Below are 18,630 nucleotides of genomic sequence, written 5' to 3'. Positions count from 1 at the left end.
GCAGGGATCGTATTACGAAGACCTCAGCTTTGAAAAAAATATCAAGTTACCGGAAAATAATAGAATCGTGTTTCACAATTCCCTCTTTCTCCCCACTGACCATTTTCCCGCATCCATCTTTTGATAAAATGAGAGGAGGTGTTTGCCGTGTGTCCTTTGTGGCTAATAATGACAGGCACTTATTTTGAATCTTCCCCAGGAGATGAAACTACCATAGGGAGGAACTCAGTGTCGTGGGATAGTGACATTGGCGCATTTCCCACGATCTGCTATCCCCCTCCATTCAGCATTCGCCTCACCCACTCTTGACGATTTCCTCTTCTCCGAAATCAAACAAAAGATCCCAGCTCGTGCAGGGATTGTATTACAAAGACCTTAGCTTCAAAAAATATCAAGTTACGCGAGAAAAATAAAAACGTGTCTCGCGCCCACCCCCTTTTCTCACCCACTGACCTTTTTCTACCTACCTGCTTCGAATTCCCCCCTTTCTGGAGGTCAACTGCTGCATGAGTCATCTACTAGCCCGAAAGGTGTCTAACAATGACTTTAGGCAATTGTTATTACACCTTTATTGCAATGAAATATTAGTAATGTGCGCGTAATTTAAAAAAGAATAAGACCAAACACGACATATTTCTGACTTTATTTAAGCATTTTGCGCAGGAAAATAAATACCGGGAAGAAGAAGAAATACGACGGAGGCGTAATGCTCAAATAGGGTGGGTTATTTTATTGCCTAAATCGAAATATTAATACTCCTGAAGTACGTATTTAACGCTTTTAGAGTTTTATAAGACGATATCTATTTTTCGCGATTGAATTAAAAGTGAAAATTTTCAAGCGCGCGAAAACGCGACGGGTAAGTATGAATGCCGGGAAAAACTCCGCGTGACGTCGTTCTGGTTCCCGCTGCCGCAAGTGAGGTGACCTTGGGGCGAGGCTCTGAGCGCTATTACGACGCAGGATGCTAGCAGGTAGCCGAGTACCATGCTAGCTGGTAGCGCTTGGCTTAAATAAGGATTATTAATACCTTATCAAACAGACTGTGTGATTATTAAGACATGTTTCCCTGAGCTCTGTGCCTCATGCATGCATTGGTAACCTCAGACGATGTAAACCTCCGATCCTCTCGTGTAGAAACTAGGTCCCTGTGATGTCACGTGGAGTGGCATCGCATAGGCGCCAATCTGGCCTTTTTCAAATGAGGTAAAATTGAACATTGCCATTAGTCTAAGCCGGTATTTCTAGAACAAAATAATTTGTATATTATGAATACACTAATGGTGGGTAACGAATCACAATCAATACCTTTCGTTTTCTTTAATGAAGGAAACTACCCTATTGTTTACATAAAATTAAAATATTCCATTAATCAGCTAAATTCCTGTTTGAATCCTTTAAAGGCAATCACAATTACTCGCCAAAATCTTGGGTTTCCTGCTGCATAGGCGACCTAGTCAAACATTTTCACATTCATCGTTTAGTATTCGAGGTATTCGAAATTCGAGGTATTCGAATATTCGAGCTATGATTTAATATTCGAATTCGATATTCGAATTTGAGAAATCTACTATTCGACCCATCCCTACTTTAAAGCGAAGGGGCGAAGGCGCAGCAATGTGATATACGCAGTTTGCGTTGCCTGAGTTTCCAGTCCGTCTCGTCTTGTTTGAATGCGCTTATGCTACGCTTGTTTCTTCCGAAATTGTGCTGTTTGGACTATGTTGAATATTAGTAGCCTTATTTTAGCTATAAATCTTTGTGTCAATCAATTAGAGCTCAAAAAACTTAAATGCTGTAAGATATACGTGGTGTTAGATCTAATTCTTTTTAGAACCTCGTGCGTGTCATACAATTGCTGAAAGATATCGAGATATCTTCGAGCTCAGAAGGTGACTCACGTAGCATTTGACCTCCAGAAACTTGGGGAATTGAACCTGGTAGACTGAAAAAGGTCAGTTGGTGGAATGGGGTAGGGATGAAACACGTTTCCATTGTTCCCCTGTAACTTGATATTTTCCTGTGGAGTCTCGGAAAGGAAAAAAACGGCAGAGGCATTAGCTGATGGAGAGCCGAGAGTAGTTCCGTTAGGCCCCTTGCACACACACCGATTTTGGACGGCCGGTAAAATATTGGCCGACATTTTACCGGCGAAGTGATGCTTGCACACACGCCGGATTTTTACCGGTCAAAAGATACGTTGCTAAGTTTTTGAGCCGGCGTCGGCGATCCACAGTGACAATAGCCGGCAGCTAACCGGCATCCTGCTGGTGCCGGCGTGTGGTCGGTACATGTGCAAGCTCCAATGCTCTCCCATTGTTCACTATTGGAATGTGGACGGCCGATATTTTACCGGCCGTCCAAAATCAGTGCGTGTGCAAGGGGCCTTAAATCTACGACGTGGTTATTATCCTACGGCACTGAGATTGCCCCGATTGTTGTTCAATCTCTTGGGAAAGCTCATGCCATTTGCCTGTCGTGTTTTGCCTTAAAATTTTCCACGGCTGCAATTCTATTGCAATACTCCTGCGAGAGCTTTTAAACAAAATTGTTCGTGAGTAGGACAAGCAACGTAGAGCGATGGCATATGCAAAGAGAGGATCGGAACTCTTTCTACTCCCTCTTATGCCGCCGCAGTTATCAAAATTTCCTTTTTCAAATAGTACTGAAAGAGGGCATTTCGATAACTGTCGAAATTCCAGGCATACGTCTGCAACACCGCACGATAGGATAAAAAAAATGTCGCAAAATTTTTTTTCTTCATAGCTTCGATCCTCAAAATAGGGGTGCGCCTCTTACACGTGTGCGCCTCTTACACAAGCTTATACGGTATTACATATTATTATTTTTATTATAGCTTATAGGCAGGTTACAGAACTGCATCAGATATATCGATAATGTAATAAATTCTTCGCTATTTACTACAATTACCATGATTATATAATGATACACTGAACAATAAATACTTATATTCATGCTAAAATATAATATTCATGCAATGCAATAATGAAATACGATAGCCAGAAATGAGAGACTATAAACATAAATATCAAGAGGAGATTTGTATTTAAAATTGGCATGGCTATCAATTTGAATTGTCATCATACTATTTTTGATCAATTTTGAGCCATGGCAAAGGTAAATTAGCCTGTCCAACTATAAAGCAATGTAGAGCACCAGGTAATATCCATTTGAGACTCCTCATTAGCAGAACAAATATATGTATCGCTATAGTGAACTCTAGATTATACGAAGCAGGTTATTACGAAATTTTCGATAATACGAAGTGAAATTGTGGTCCCGGTGAAAAGACTTTGGTAAATTCATGGCGCCATTCATTCTTCACCATATTTAAAATGATACTAGATAACGCTGGTATAGAAAAAAGTTTTTTTAGTTTTAGCGCTAGAAATAGACGTGCCATAAACAGAAATAAATATTAGTGCAGAAGGTAGAAAGAAAGACTAAGTAATGATTGAATTAAATTAGAGATGGGTCGAATAGCAGATTTCTCGAACTGGAATATGGAATTCGAATATTAATTCATTGCTCGAATATTTGAATATCTCTAATACTAGAATTGTGCAAAGCCTACTAAACGTAGGTTTCTTCATCTATTTCACTTGATGAATGTATAAATAAAAAGGTACACAGTGGAAACTCAATCTATCGTTTTTCAAAGGGATGAACCAAAGAAACGAATATGAGAATGTTTGACTAGGTTGCCTATGCAGCAGTAAAACTCAGGATTTTGGGGAGTAATTGTGATTCCCTTTAAAGGATTCAAACAGGAATTTAGCTGATTAATGGAATATTTTCATTTTATGGAAACAATTTGGGCATATAGTTGATTCAACTAACATCTCTTTCAAATATCCTAAGGGGACACACCACCTCGAGAAAAAATGATTTCATGCCGTCTCGGCATTTACACCATCTGCTACGATGGATTTCTGTCTGATGCATACATTCATATCTACCAAACGCCATTTCAGCGGCACGCCCATCTGATACTCCGCTTCACCCAACTTCCTATTTTCAACAGGTAGCTTGCTTTACCCCCACTCCTTCTGTCAAGTGTTAGCGGACAATCTTAGGCTTTTTGCAAAATATACGCGCTCCTCCAAAAGATTTTCTTCTTCAATTATTTTCCGTCCATCTTTGGAAGTTCTCACGAGATCAGCAGATGAATTCAAATTGCTATCACGGAGAAACCAAATATCCCGAGAAAATATCCCTTCATCTGTGACTGTGACAATAGAGATTTATATAGCTTACCTCATAAATTCTAACTTGATATATGTTTTCGGAAAAAAATACCGCATCAACTTCCGAGAAGCTCTGCTACGAGGATATCGAGTTTTGCCAGAATGCTTAGTCTCCGTCATATTTTGACTTTTATTTCCTTGCGTAAAATGCTTAAATAAAGCCAGAAATACATCGTGTTTGGTCTTATTCTTTTCTAAATTACGCGCACATTACTAATATTTCAATCCAATAAAGGTGTAATATCAATTGCTGAAAGTCATTGTTAGACACCTTTTGGGCTAATAGACGACTCATGCAGCAGTTGACCTCCAGAAACTGGAAACTTCGAAGCAGGTAGGAAGAAAAAGGTCAGTGGGGGAGAAAGAGAGAAGGGTGAAAGACGATTCTATTATTCTCCTGTTACTTGATATTTTCATATGAAGCTTTTGATTTATGGGCTTCGTAATACAAACCCTGCACGAGCTGGGGCCTTTTGTTTGATTTCGGAGAGGAGAAAAGCTTCGGAGGAGGGGCCGAGGGCTGATGGATGGAGGGGGTAGCGGATTTTGGGAATTGCGCTACATAGTTATTATCCTTCGGCACTGAGGTTCTCCTGGTGGGGGAAGTCGGGGATTTTCGGATTTTTTCACCCGATCATTTTCGGTTCCCCACGTCAAACTCTTTTCACCGCTCTAATCCGCGAATTTGATGTAGTTCGTCAACTTGCCTAAAACGGTGCTGCATACACTAAACTACAAGAGTTCTCTACATTTTTCCGAGTCAACTACCAACGACGTGCATTCGACAGTGTATGGCGCGAAACTCAAAGTATTGGAGGTATTCGAGACTGTACCTTTAGCATAATAATTCGAGAACTCGAATATCTAATATTTTCTAGTATTCGAGTATTTGAGGATACTATTGGCACATCTTTAAATTAAATTCTTCTCAGGAGTCTGTCCGTCCATTTACCTCTCTGCCAACGATTCAATCGCAGACTTTTCCGTCATCAATGCCGTTGATACTTCCGGAATTTTATAATTGCACCTCTTCTTCTCTGCAGACTTTCAATAGAAATTAGTTATTTGCTTTGTCCTTTCCACACAAATATTTAATTTAGTGGTAACATAAATAAAATATTTTCTCTATATTAATGATGCATTGTATTTTCTATATGATGGAGAAAGAAACTCAAAAACTATATGAGGTTAAGGTACACACCTTGCGGTATCATTTGGGAATAAACGCAACTGAACCAATATTTCACTTAAATATCTTGACAAATGATAAAACGCGTGTTGCAGCAAAAAAATGAATGTGTACAATAACGTTTCTCTCTTTATATCCCCTAAAAGGAAGATGCTTCTCCAGCTTTTTTCCAGTAGGAACCTTGCTCCAGTCTGCATTAAAGAAGAGAGACTTGTTATATAAACATGGCACCTCAATCCTGGCATCAATGACCTGGCCTCGATGACGAATAAAAATTCTTCCATTTTAACTTCCGCTGATGGAGCACGACAGCCGGATGGAGAGCCCTAAAATAATTTACTTCAAATATTTGCCGGTAGAAAATCATATCCTACATATAAAAATTTTATACAACTTATGTAGGTTGTATACAATTTGTAAACAAAGTATACAATTTGTATACAAACTGTATAAATTGTATAAAGTCACATGCTGTATACAGCACATACAATTGAATACAGTGTATACAAATTGTATACAGCAATTCAAAGAAGGTGCCAAAAACTTAAGTCCGAAAATCAACTGAGTTAGGGACCAAAACAATGTTCCGCAATCAAGAGTTCAATTGCTTCCATAAATCATGATTTGCGTTTTAAACAACATTCTTGGAGATCCATCGACGTAAGTCATTCATTGGCACTTCGAAAATTTTTAACCAATAAGGAGACATCGCGAGAGTCATGATATTGATGCAGATGTTATTTTCTGAAACTATATAGGTAAGATAGAAAAAGTGTCACGGCTTCCTTCCACATAGGCCCAGGTTGGAGAGATATTCGCACGTAACGATTTTGCACAAGATTACTTCCGTTCAGTATTCCTCATATATCATCTGCAGTGATGGCTGAGCGGTCTAGGGTGCAGGTCCAATGATTCCTGCTGTGTGCCTGGAAATCGCGTCTCAGTGACGATAATTTTTTTTCTCTCTTATAATTATTGAAATCACTGTTACAAATCACCCCCATTCGTTTTATATAGTTACCTCGCATTTTTTTAAATTTCATATTAATTTATGGATTTTACATGGAATTCTGAAATGGGCTATGACCCAGGTTTTTCTTTTTTTTCTGTCACTGAAGGATAGAGGGCATCACAAATGGCAGTTAGGCAGGACGCCATTAAAACGTCGTAGGCGTTGAAAACAAATATATAACTTATGTGAACATAATAGTTGCTGTTTGTTAATGACCACAAATTTCTTACCCTAAATTCTTATACAAAAATTTTTAAGGTGTTATTTGATTACGTTTTCTAAAATGGACTGGAATTTCTTTAACAATAACATGCCATATTTCTTTAGTTGATATTTAACAGTAAAAAAATGGGAAATTTAGGGTTGTGTGATTTCTAACGCACATTTCTTTCACAGCATTAAATCAATAAAAAAGATTAATTTTTTTTTAAATTTCATCTTAAATAGCCACCGAAAACTTTAAATAAGGCAACTAAAAACATAAAATGGGGGGTAGGAACAAAAGCAAACATTTTTTCACGACTAATTAAAAAGGTTGGAAATTACGAAACCCGATATTACGAAGCATGTATTTCTGGTTCCGCTGTCTTAGTATAATCGAGAGATTACTGTATTTGCAACCGAGGGCCTACTCTGATTGAGCGCTCCGTTACAACATGCTGCCACTTGATCCACTCCACCTCTGCTCCAGGCCTCAGGATAAGACACTGCAAAAACGCCACATGCCATGTTTGTGCACGCTTTTTCATGTTAGAGTATATGTTGTCTTGTTTGCAACTATGAGTGTCTATAATATTTTTTTGGATGCTAGTATCACTTTTAAAATATCATTTTCAACCTAAGTGTGAATTTCCGCATCATACTGTATACGTACGCACTGTGTGGAAGACATATTATGCTTCCAATTATTTTTGAATTATTGTAATGTAACAATGAAATAAAATATTTACTTCTATCCCTCCAAATTGACAGGTTTGATTTTAAAGACAGTCCAGGCAACAAATTGTGGGGAAAGTGATAACTTTGTGCCCACTCATGTGTACTGGGACAGTAGCATTTAGGAATACTGGTCAGACACTCAACAACTAAATTCAATTACTCACCTCAGCTGAAAGTCTTGTAGCTCTTCATTGATAGCTGCAATATCAACTTCAGACCACACGATATCATAATAGCCATCAATGGCTCTCATGACAGCATTGTACAAGCCATATAGCTTCTGAAGAAGATTAAACTCCTTCTTCCGTTGGACCAAAATAGGGTATTCATTAACTTCAAGGCCAAATAACTTCTCTCCGCCACTATATGTTTCATACTTCTGCCAAAGGTCATCAAAGCGAGACTGAAACATCAGGACCCTAAGGGAAGGAAACTTAAGCATAATGCATTAAACTCAATTATAGTATGACTGCACACGGTAAATTTCGAGCAGTAATCACTCTCACCTGTCACTGGCTTCTCGAGCCGGTATTCCCTCAACCATTGGCCCATTCTCAATGAAATCTCGATCAAAGTACTCAACATCCTCCTTGAACTGTGCCACACCATTGAGGAGCTCTTGCTTGAATGGCTCCTGGATCTCAACCAATTCCACTTGACTGAGAGTGGCCTAACGAATGAGTGGAAAGAAAGTTGAAACGTCACATTCTGAGAAGTCACACAGGAAACGTTCAAAATAAGGTGGACATGACATTTTCTACCAGCTCATTATAGCTCACAAGAACTTACCTGCTCAACCATCTTCTGGAATGCATATCTGATGGCATCAACTCGCTCTGTGTCCTCTTGAGGAATTTCAATGCTGAATGCATTCAAAACAGCATACACTTCTTCCAATGGCCCAATAGCCATGTCAATCCTTATGTGGTTCTCCCTTATTTCGTCCAAACATGCCATTGCCACGCGAACATCTTCCAAGTCTTTGATTGGCTTCTGTAGTGTAGCAGTGTGCTCACTGATGAACTCATGCAGCTCATTCAATACCTCATGGTTGTACTCACTCAAATATTTGCCCAGTAGAAGCTTCCATGCTATTACTTCTTGGACCAAAGCGCTCTTAAATTCCCCTGAAAGATCATCCCATTGTCACAATGAAACAGAGTTTGAAATACTGGAAAAAATACACTAATCAATAATAATTCTGAATTCCTAATACATAACTGGTGTAAGCACCCAAAGAATTAGAAAACTGTATTTGCACATAACTAAGGTTATCATTTTACTATATACCCATGACTCATATAGCTCAAGGGATGCGTTCCTTGGGGTCTGCACTATACGAATTTGCGTTACATGAGAGCGTTTTAAAATTGGGAAGACAGGGATGCGTTCCTGGTAACATAGGTGTTGGGTATCGAATTTCCTCTAAACGTTAAAACAATGTTAATAAATGTTAAAACGCTCTCATATAACGCAGATTCGTATAGAGCAAAGACCCCAAGGAATGCATCCCTTGCGCTATACGAGGCATGGTTGTATGCCAGTGGTAGAGTTTATTCATTTTATAGTCAATATGGGATGACCAGTCAAGGTTGTCAGTGAGGATAACACTGAGAAATAATTTTGTTGAGTGTGGCGTGGCATGGCCGCAGCAGCTCTAAGCAGTGACTTCCACACACCACTTCACAGCACTGCCTAGTTAATTTTTGTCCGTCGGCAAAAAGCTTCAGACAAAACACTCTGCGTATGCACAGGGAGCGCCACCAGATGCAGTGCAGTTATCGCAACAGCCGAAAGTAGTGGATTCCAGTATTGTCTTGTTGTTGAGGGAACTGGTAAAATTATTAATCCTACCTTAATGTGATCAGAAGTCTTTCCTCAACATTTATACCTTGCCTATAGCTTGAGTTCCGCTTTTGGATAGTTGGAGAAATTAATGCAAAAATAAAATCAAATGTTATTGGTTTCGTAGGACAATAGTTATAAAATTTTGCTCTTAATTCTGCAATAAACTATTTTGGTTCAATTTTTTTTCTGGGATGAAAGCGACAGTACTTCAGTAGCCTTTCCATATGCATTAAGGAGAGGTGAAGTGAAAAGATGTAGCTGCCTTAGCCGCTGAGCGGGTTGCAGGTTGAAAATATTGAATCCCTACAAGTCCCTCACTGCTGTCAACTCACCAAATCTTTTCCATAAATACCCTAGACATGTTATTGTGTCAAAATTCAAAACTAATGTTTATGCCTGACTGCTGCAAAAAGCATTTTATTCCTTAAATGATTTTTTTAGTGCAACAGCATTGTGTCATTATTCTGAATTAGATTTGATTTCATTGTGTGCCATACTGTGCTAGCCTAATGAAATTCTTTTGAAGAAGACTAATGCAACTTGTATTCGAGATTTAGATTTATAAATGCCTAATAAATAAGACTGTTATATCAAAATTCATAGCATTTACTATGACACAATAAGACAGCTTACCAGTTTGTATTATTAGAGGACCAACAGTGTGTGACGAGGGGAGGCTATTTATTTCTTCAACCAGGTCCTCGTACTTCCTGAATTCCTCAAGCACAAAGTCAACAATAGGTTTCCCTTCAACAAATTTCTTCACTTGATCCTCTCTATCTTCTGCCCAGAGATACGAATATGCCAGATATTTCTGAAATATACAACCATCCATTTAGCCATTAGAACACCATGTTCACCTTTCTTAGAAATGAAATGGGGACCCACCCAAATTTGACCAGAAAAGTTGCTAAAAAGTCCCTTGGGATAGCCAATTTTGATTTAATTCCACAATTATCTTCATTTAAGTATAAAAACAAACACCCTGGAGCCTTTTTGCACAACATGCAGTATTTTAAAAGATATTGCAATGTTCCAAAATTTGTATTTAACGAAACGGATGAGGTGGAGTTGAGGGTTTTTGCAGGAGTGCCTGTGGTTATTCATTCGGATGGATATGGGTGTGGTACACTCCTCCCTGACTCCATGCAACCGCCCCCGTTGCAAGTGCTGCCCCCTGCTACCCCTGTCATCAATAGATCCTCCTCCACACCGTCTTGCACTTCCTTCAACGTTGTATACAGGCTATTTTGTAATTTTTGCCCCGCGTACTACATAGGAGAATGTACCACACCCATATCCATCCGTATGAATAACCACAGGCACTCCTGCAAAACTCCCCCCTTTCATGAACCCATCCCCATTCACACTTCCTCACACAACAGTACCTTCGACCAATGTTTTTCCCTAACCTTCATTGAAGTTTTGCCAGAGAGGGCAACTATCATCGAGGTGAGGACGAGGGAGATGGCCCACATCTGGGTTGAAAGGGCGTTTGAAACGCCCGGGCTTAACATCGCCCATTAAAAGCCAAAACAAACCCTACCCTCCCTTTCCCCCCCTCTCCCCTTCTTCCACCCCCACTACCTCACCAAGGAGGGCGACTGGAGGAACTTACCCTGCCTGCAGCAGTTCACCTTCAGCACTGAGGATAGCGGATCAATCCACTGAAACGTCTGAACGTTTTTTTGTGTGTCCCCTTTTTTACGTGTGTCTATGTTTTTATTAGTACAATTTTTGTTCGTTCGCCTCGATTGGCCATATACTTATATTATCGCTTACAAGGGGAATACACGACCTTCGCATCGCCGATCGAGCTCAAATTTTGCGATTCGGTAGTTTATGGGTACAAATGTAATATGCCGCAGCGAGATGACGCACTTCTCGTAAAATTCCGTGAAAAAAGTTCATTTTTAAGAATTTTATTGTTTAAATTTTTAAAGTTCGCTTTCTTATCTTCGTTACTACTATGGAATATATTTTTAAAAGAGTTTTTTTTTAATATTTAAATCAGGAATGGATCAGCTTGGGATTAGGAACTGAGGATGAAGGGTGGATAGAAACCCGGCATCGGCATTAGCCTGACTTAACGAAAGGCGCCAAGGGGACCACGGCTTAACGTCCCATCCGACGGACGGTGTACTGCACAACTAGTGTAATCCACATTGCACGCAGGGATTGAATTTAGGAATGCCCCTTAATTCTTTTCCGAGATTTGGATGTGGAAGGCCAGTACACTGCCTCACCACTCCAGTTAATCCTTTATTTGCAAGTTTCAGGATGGAACTCATCATAAAGACATGCAAAGCAAAGTGATTTGCGGCACCACGAACAAGCAGAAAAGGCGTTTTTTCTACAACTGCAACGTCAGTCCATTATTTTTTAAGGAAAACACACGTCATTTACATTTACGAAAAATTGTCTCGTGCCAGCGAGCTTCGATGCAAACCATGCATATTTTAACATGTTTTGGAAAATCGGAGCACTTAATTGGTTATGAATTAACGCATGTATTTTTATTGCGTCTTCTCTTGACGCAATATCCCGATTTTCCTCCAATAGAATCGAGGAATTCTGTAAATGTTTTATAAATATTTTCACCTGCCTGAAAAAATACACGTCGCATGGCTGGCATAATGGGGTACATTTTGGAGGTATCACTTTCAGAGTGCACGATGCCTCTCCCTTGTCATCCGCAAAAACGTCATCGTAAATTGCTGGGTTCGTCTGCCCTCCCCACGAATCTATTAAAAGTAGAAACTTCTCTCCGTTGACATGTGGTTTCAACAGATTTTCTAAAAAGGTGTCATAAATATTTGTCGTCAGTTTTCCCGATTTTGAGCACGTTACAAACACATTTTTAAATCTTTCGGTCAAATAATCGACATTTCTTTTCACTATTGGTCCAAATTTTCCACCAGGATCTTGAAGGCACAAATACACCTTGGGTAATAGCTTTCCTGACAGAGTCATGCCATACTCGGCTGTGTACTAGTGAGTTAACTTATTCAAGCTTTTTTTCTTCACCAGAACCGTTTAAACTCCCTTCAGGTCGAGAGACCTATCAAATGAAAACTGATACTGGCAGCCCGTTTGGTCAGTATTAATAACCAGGTCAGCATCGAAACGGGGGATTAGGGATCTCATCTGCGTCCTGAACGTCTATGCACTTTGCAGAGTTTCCTCAAGTGTTGTTGCGTCTCTTGCGCTGATGAATTTTGTTATCTTCCTTTGCCGTATGTTAAATTTTGATTTAAACTTTGCTGCCCAAGAAATACTGGCAGTAAAACGAAAATTTTCAGATTGAAGTGGCGATGCTGCTGCCATGGCCCACTGCAAGTTCTCGTCGTCACTTGCTCGTAATTGTCCCAAGCCTCCAAAAACCTCTCATGTGTCGATGCATTGATGGCAGCGAACTTGTCGTGCCTCGTTCCGCCTTTTCTTATGCCTTCCTCCCGTTTTATAATATCACCCTTCCGTTTGAGATGGGATGCCCCTTTCTTCTGCAGAGTTGTTAAACTGCATGATGGATACAGCTTTGCGAGGGCCACCACTTTCTTCTTATATTCAAGAGGAATATTTTGGACTGGAGAGGTTTCCTCTCCCTTGGTATCAAAGGAATCCGAGTCTTCTCCGTCTTCAGTCCCAGACTCCACTTCAGAAACACTTGAATACAATTCATTGTCGTCACCAATGTCCCGAACTACCAGTTCCTCCTCTTCAACCAATTGATACTCTTCCAGCATCTCCATTATTCTGCGAAATATTTCATTTCCTATAGCGTCTGATCTATCGGAATGTTGAACGCGTGGTTCGCAGGTAATATAATTTTTATCGATGAGCAGCTTCCAGCAATAGTGCCACGCACACGTTAACTCATGTAAATGATGTGTGTTTTCCTTAAAAAATTATGGACAGACGTTGCAGTTGTAGAAAAAACGCCTTTTCTGCTTGTTCGTGGTGCCGCAAATCACTTTGCTTTGCATGTCTTTATGATGAGTTCCATCCTGAAAATTGCAAATAAAGGATTAACTGGAGTGGTGAGGCAGTGTACTGGCCTTCCACATCCAAATCTCGGAAAAGAATTAAGGGGCATTCCTAAATTCAATCCCTGCGTGTAATGTGGATTACACTAGTTGTGCAGTACACCGTCCGACGGATGGGACGTTAAGCCGTGGTCCCCTTGGCGCCTTTCGTTAAGAGCAGGCTAATGCCGATGCCGGGTTTCTATCCACCCTTCATCCTCAGTTCCTAATCCCAAGCTGATCCATTCCTGATTTAAATATAAAAAAAAAACTCTTTTAAAAATATATTCCATAGTAGTAACGAAGATAAGAAAGCGAAGTTTAAAATTTAAACGATAAAATTCTTAAAAATTAACACAAAAAAAGTTCCCTGAGCGAGCATCGATCTCGCTCCCTTCACCTCCACAATCGGACACCGTATCCACTGGGCTGTCGCCCACTTGTTTAATGAAGGCGTTCAAAACAGTTTATATAGCGTACCTTCATTTTTTACGATTTTTAATTGCTTTTTTCTCGGAATTTTACGAGAAGTGCGTCATCTCGCTGCGGCATATTACATTTGTACCCATAAACTACTGAATCGCAAAATTTGAGCTCGATCGGCGATGCGAAGGTCGTGTATTCCCCTTGTTAGTGCGCTTTCATCAAGATTTTATATATATATATATATTTATACAACCAAATCTACAAACTAACATCGTATTTTTCTGAAAAGAAAATTTAATGACAGCCCATACACTTTCGTGCCAAGATGGTTGTGCCGAGATGGCCGCACAGTGATGTCTCAGACCCCTCAAGACCCCTGGAGAAAGCACTTCAACCCCCCTACGACCTTCGTCATGATATCATCATGTATTTCATCCTCTTGCTTCCAAGTTTAAGCCCATCTGCTTAACAGAAGAGTCATCTTCCATATTAAAAAACAAGCTCACTTCCTGGAAAATTTTCAAGCACCACCTCATTACCGAGCCATAAATCATGATAACCTCCTTCAGTGCGCCGGCTCTCTCCTCTGTCACATCTACACCAGCTACATGACAGGAATCACAGATGATATTAATGAATAAAGACACAAGATTTTGGTCCTGAGTGAATGTGAAAAAGAGAATGGCCCATATCCCACACTCAGTATCCACCTAGGTGCACCCTCAAATGACGATGAGAATAGACCTCAAAGAATACTTTTCCTGCTATTCCACTACTCCACTTTCCATCATCTGTCTTCCCACAGCATAATTCATCCACAGCCACCTTCATATCGCTCCAAGAAGCTTCTAAATATTAGTCGTCTTTGCTGACTGCAAAATCAATCAACTCATTCCTAGAACACAAGCTCAGAATATTTATCTGATTATCATGTTCAAAATTTCAGGTTCGATAAAATGCCACCAAAAGAGCCCATTGCAAAAGTATTAATGAAAATTTAGCTATTTTTGAGCAGGCATAGTAACAAAGGGTAAGTGATCAATTAGTGGCTATGGTATCATCAACTCTTACCTTGCACAAGAGATCAACATCAGACCTCAAAGATGTTATCAAGCCTTGAAGCATCATCACACATCTTACAGTCTCTTTGTGATCAGCAACACTTCGGTAATATGATGAGGACTCATCTAAACCATTAAAGAGTTACAGTTAATGTTGTATGAAAGTTGCAAGACAGAAGTGTTGAGAAATAATCATATACTCAATGACAACATTACCAGTCTCCATCTCAGTTTTTGTTGTCAGAGTTGATCCAGCCCTTGATGACTTTAATGATAAGTTGACTGAGAGATCCGATTCTTCGCTGGTCACATCCTCTTTCCTCTTCTGTCCCCAACAGATGACACCCTTATGAATCTCAATGGAATTTGTAATCATATGATTCATTGCCAACTGAATCTCATCCAAGGTTGGTTTCAACACAATGCTAGGAATTTGAAAAATCAGCTCCGTTCTTATGAAAGGTTCTGATTCCATGGGCTCATTTTCGCGTCCAATTCTATAATTTGTGGAGTTCACAATGAACAGAGAGAAGTAAACTTACAGAAGTAATAAAAACAGTATTGTAATAGAGAATGTGCACAGTAGGGTTTGAATACCCAAGGATTTGAAAAATGGTCTGCCATATTCTCTAATTGAGATTCCTGCGATTACTTTTACAGCTTGATTTTGTGGAGAGACAAGTTTGCATACCTGGGGAGAATTACCCCAGACAATAATGCCATATGTAAGCATGAACTGAATTTTAGCAAAATAGGTACAATGATTTTGAGTATTCCTGGGAGATAACAGAAGTGAATATTCTAATCATAAAAAGTTCAGTTGCCACTCTACTGGCAAGCTTGTCAATGTGTTCCTTCCAAGAGAGATTCTCACTTATGGTGAATCCCAAAAAAATAGTGGTTTCTAGGCGCTTTATACTATGTCCATTTAGCATACGTATGTAAAGGACATTAGGTTGGTTGGGACTTTTTCGTATGGAAAAACAAATACTTATGATGTTTTGGTATTATTTAACTGTAGGTTATTGGTGGAACACCAACAGTTCCTGGCTGATTTCAATAGGGTAGGAGGGTTAGCTGCAGATAACAGACAGGAAGTATCATCTGCATAAATGGAGTAGCTTGCAGTTAGCTGTACAGAAAGACAGATCATTCATGAAAATAATGAAGAGTAAAGGGCCTAAGACTGATCCTTGGGGAACACTGCATTTTATTTCTAAAGGAGTTGATTTTACTGGGATTGTACAAATTGTAGATTGATGAATAAATTAAACAATGTACTTGCTTTCTGGCAGTGAGGTAAGACAATCCAAAAAAGAGGTATACCTTCAATACCCAGATTTGTGAGCTTGCCAAACAAGATATTATGGTCTATGCTGTCAAAGGCTTTACTTAGGTCACAGAAAATTCCTAAAGAATGTTGTTTCCCATTGAAATGTAAGTTCAGATCATTTATAAGTTGGAAGAGTGCAGTAGTGGTGGATCTGCCTTTTCTGAAGCCATGCTGAGTGTGTTTCATAAGCTGGTTACGTTCAAGAAAATCTGTGATCCTACAATATACAGTGGAACCCCGATTTATCGTTCCTACATTAATCATTTTCCCGCATTCATCGTTCGCCACTCCTGGTCCCAAATTAAGTTCCATAAAGACAATGTAATTTTTTCCCGCATCTATCGTTCCCCGAAGTATCGTTTTCCCGCATTGATCGTTTGAAGATCGCGGTCCCGTCGTATAATTTTCCCGCATTCATCGTTTGACAAAAATAAGACGAAGTGTTTACAGCGTGTTGTTTATGGCTAATAATGAGAGACACAAGGTTCGAATCTTCCCCAGGAGATTGAAATACGATAGGGAGAAGCTGAGTGCCGTGGGATAGTCACATTATCGCATTTCCCAAGATCCGGTATCCCCCTCCATTCAGCACTCGCCTCTCCCCGTCTGAAGCGTACCTCTTCTCCGAAATAAAAAAAAAAGGTTCCAGCTCGAGCAGGGATCGTATTACGAAGACCTTAGCTTCGAAAGAAAATATCAAGTTACTCGAGAACAAAAGAAACCTTTTTCATGCTTCCCCCTTTCTCGACCGCTGACTTTTTTTTTTAGCTGACTCGCTTCAAAGATCCCCACCTTTGGAGGTCAACTGCTGCGTGAATCACCGATTAGCCCAAAAGGTGTGTAAAAATGAATTTCGGCAATTGGTATTATACTTTTATTAGATTGAGTTATTAGTGATGTGCACGTAATTCAAAAAAGGATGATACCAAACACGACGTATTTCTAACGTTATTTAACCATTTTAAGTAAGGAAATAGTTGGAATAATAAGATGGTGATTTCTGGCGAATATCGATATCCTCGCAGCTGATAGTGAGCTTCACGGCCGTTGATGCGGATTTTTTTCGAAAACTGGTTACAATTTACGAGCTATGCTACAAGTCTCACCTGTCTGAGGTGCTAACGAAGCGATGTCTTCTCAGGATATTTTGTTTCTCCCTACTAGCAATCTGAATTCATCTGCTCATCTAGAGCTACGCTACTTATTGTTAGAAATGAGTGGGTAAGCTGCCTTCTCCATAGAATAAAAAAATTGCGCAGTCTTATGGTCATGCTTCACCCTCTGCAGTAAGCTCTGCTTACGCCGTATGCGATAGCATTAGTGCCGAACTTCACCTCGTATGAGTGGTTCTGTACTTTCCAGGGTGGGTTGACTTAAAGCCGGCGAGTGTTTTCCGTGTGGGTTCAATAGAGTCCGGTTTCATTTTTATTAGTTTTATTCTTATTCGTCTTCGGACCATGGCCCTTCCGAAGACACAAGTGAGAACTTTGAAAGATAGACTGAAAATAATTGAAGACGAAGAAAAGAATCCGGGCTACAAATGCGTGAATATTACAGCACGCCTCGGTATGTCCGCTAGTACATGACGGCAGGGGTTGGGGTAGAGCGAGATCCCTGGGGAAAAGCAAGAAGTGGGATGAAGCCGAGGATTAGGTGGGCATGCCGCTGACGATTAACGCCACATTGCCTCAATCATATTAAAAATTTAATTGCAAGAAAGGAACATTTCAAATAATAAACTATTTTTGGTCTTCTTGATACATCCTATAACCAATCACTGCGACGGTGAAATCAGTTGTTTGAGGCATAACATGCACATTTCTCTCGTAAATACGTGTACTTGAAATGGCATTTGATGGATAAGAATTTTTACATAGGACAGAAATGCATAATAGCAGTGTAAATTCCGAGTGGAGTAAAACATTTTTTTAGCAAGGCGGTTCCTTTAGGATATTAGAAAGAGAGATAAGTCGAATCAACAATATGGCCTTAGTGTTTTGATACAGGAATAATATTCCTGCAATAAGCTAATATCTTTTTTGAATCCATTAATGAATGTCATAATTTGCAAAAATCCAGCGTTTCCTGGGACATAGGCAACCCGAACAAACTTTTCCACATCGATCGTTTTCCCGCTTTCATCGTTTTTTTCATCCATCCCCTTGAAAAACGATAAATCGAGGTTCCACTGTACTACATGGACGTTAATTGTCAGAAATTCTAAGTGCACCTTTTTTGGAATGGGAGCAACAAGAGCAAACTTTAGTTCAGTAGGGAAAATACCTTCAGACAGTGATAAATTAGCTATGTGGACAAGTGGTTTTATGATCGCATGAATTGACGCTTTTATGACTGGAAAGGGGTATTTCATCAATACCAGATGACCAGACATTTTTAAAAGAAAAAATAATACTCATTAAATCATTGGGACACGTTGGAAAAAGAAAAAGGCTAGATGTGTGAGTCCTATTGTTAATGATACATAAATTAGATGAGTTGGTTTTCAAGATGAATTGATTATTGAAATTG

At 39.6% G+C, this 18,630-nt stretch overlaps 1 protein-coding gene across 1 annotated transcript in view; it reads right to left on the bottom strand.

Moving 5' to 3' along the window:
- The window catches only part of LOC124166854 (dynein axonemal heavy chain 8), a 424,156-nt gene that overhangs the window by 297,378 nt on the left and 108,148 nt on the right, over positions 1–18,630 (bottom strand). Inside the window, exons 18-23 of the mRNA XM_046544564.1 lie at positions 14,985–15,265; positions 14,779–14,894; positions 9,890–10,070; positions 8,198–8,535; positions 7,915–8,078; positions 7,573–7,827 (exon numbers count right to left, since the gene is read on the bottom strand). Coding sequence (XP_046400520.1) covers positions 7,573–7,827; positions 7,915–8,078; positions 8,198–8,535; positions 9,890–10,070; positions 14,779–14,894; positions 14,985–15,265 — 1,335 coding nt within the window. The remainder of the gene's footprint in view (positions 1–7,572; positions 7,828–7,914; positions 8,079–8,197; positions 8,536–9,889; positions 10,071–14,778; positions 14,895–14,984; positions 15,266–18,630) is intronic.

This window comes from Ischnura elegans, chromosome 10 (assembly GCF_921293095.1).
Source record: "Ischnura elegans chromosome 10, ioIscEleg1.1, whole genome shotgun sequence".
In the NCBI taxonomy this organism is placed as follows: domain Eukaryota; kingdom Metazoa; phylum Arthropoda; class Insecta; order Odonata; family Coenagrionidae; genus Ischnura; species Ischnura elegans.
Note: the sequence above shows the minus strand (reverse complement) of the source record. Positions and strands in the feature narration are given on the sequence as shown.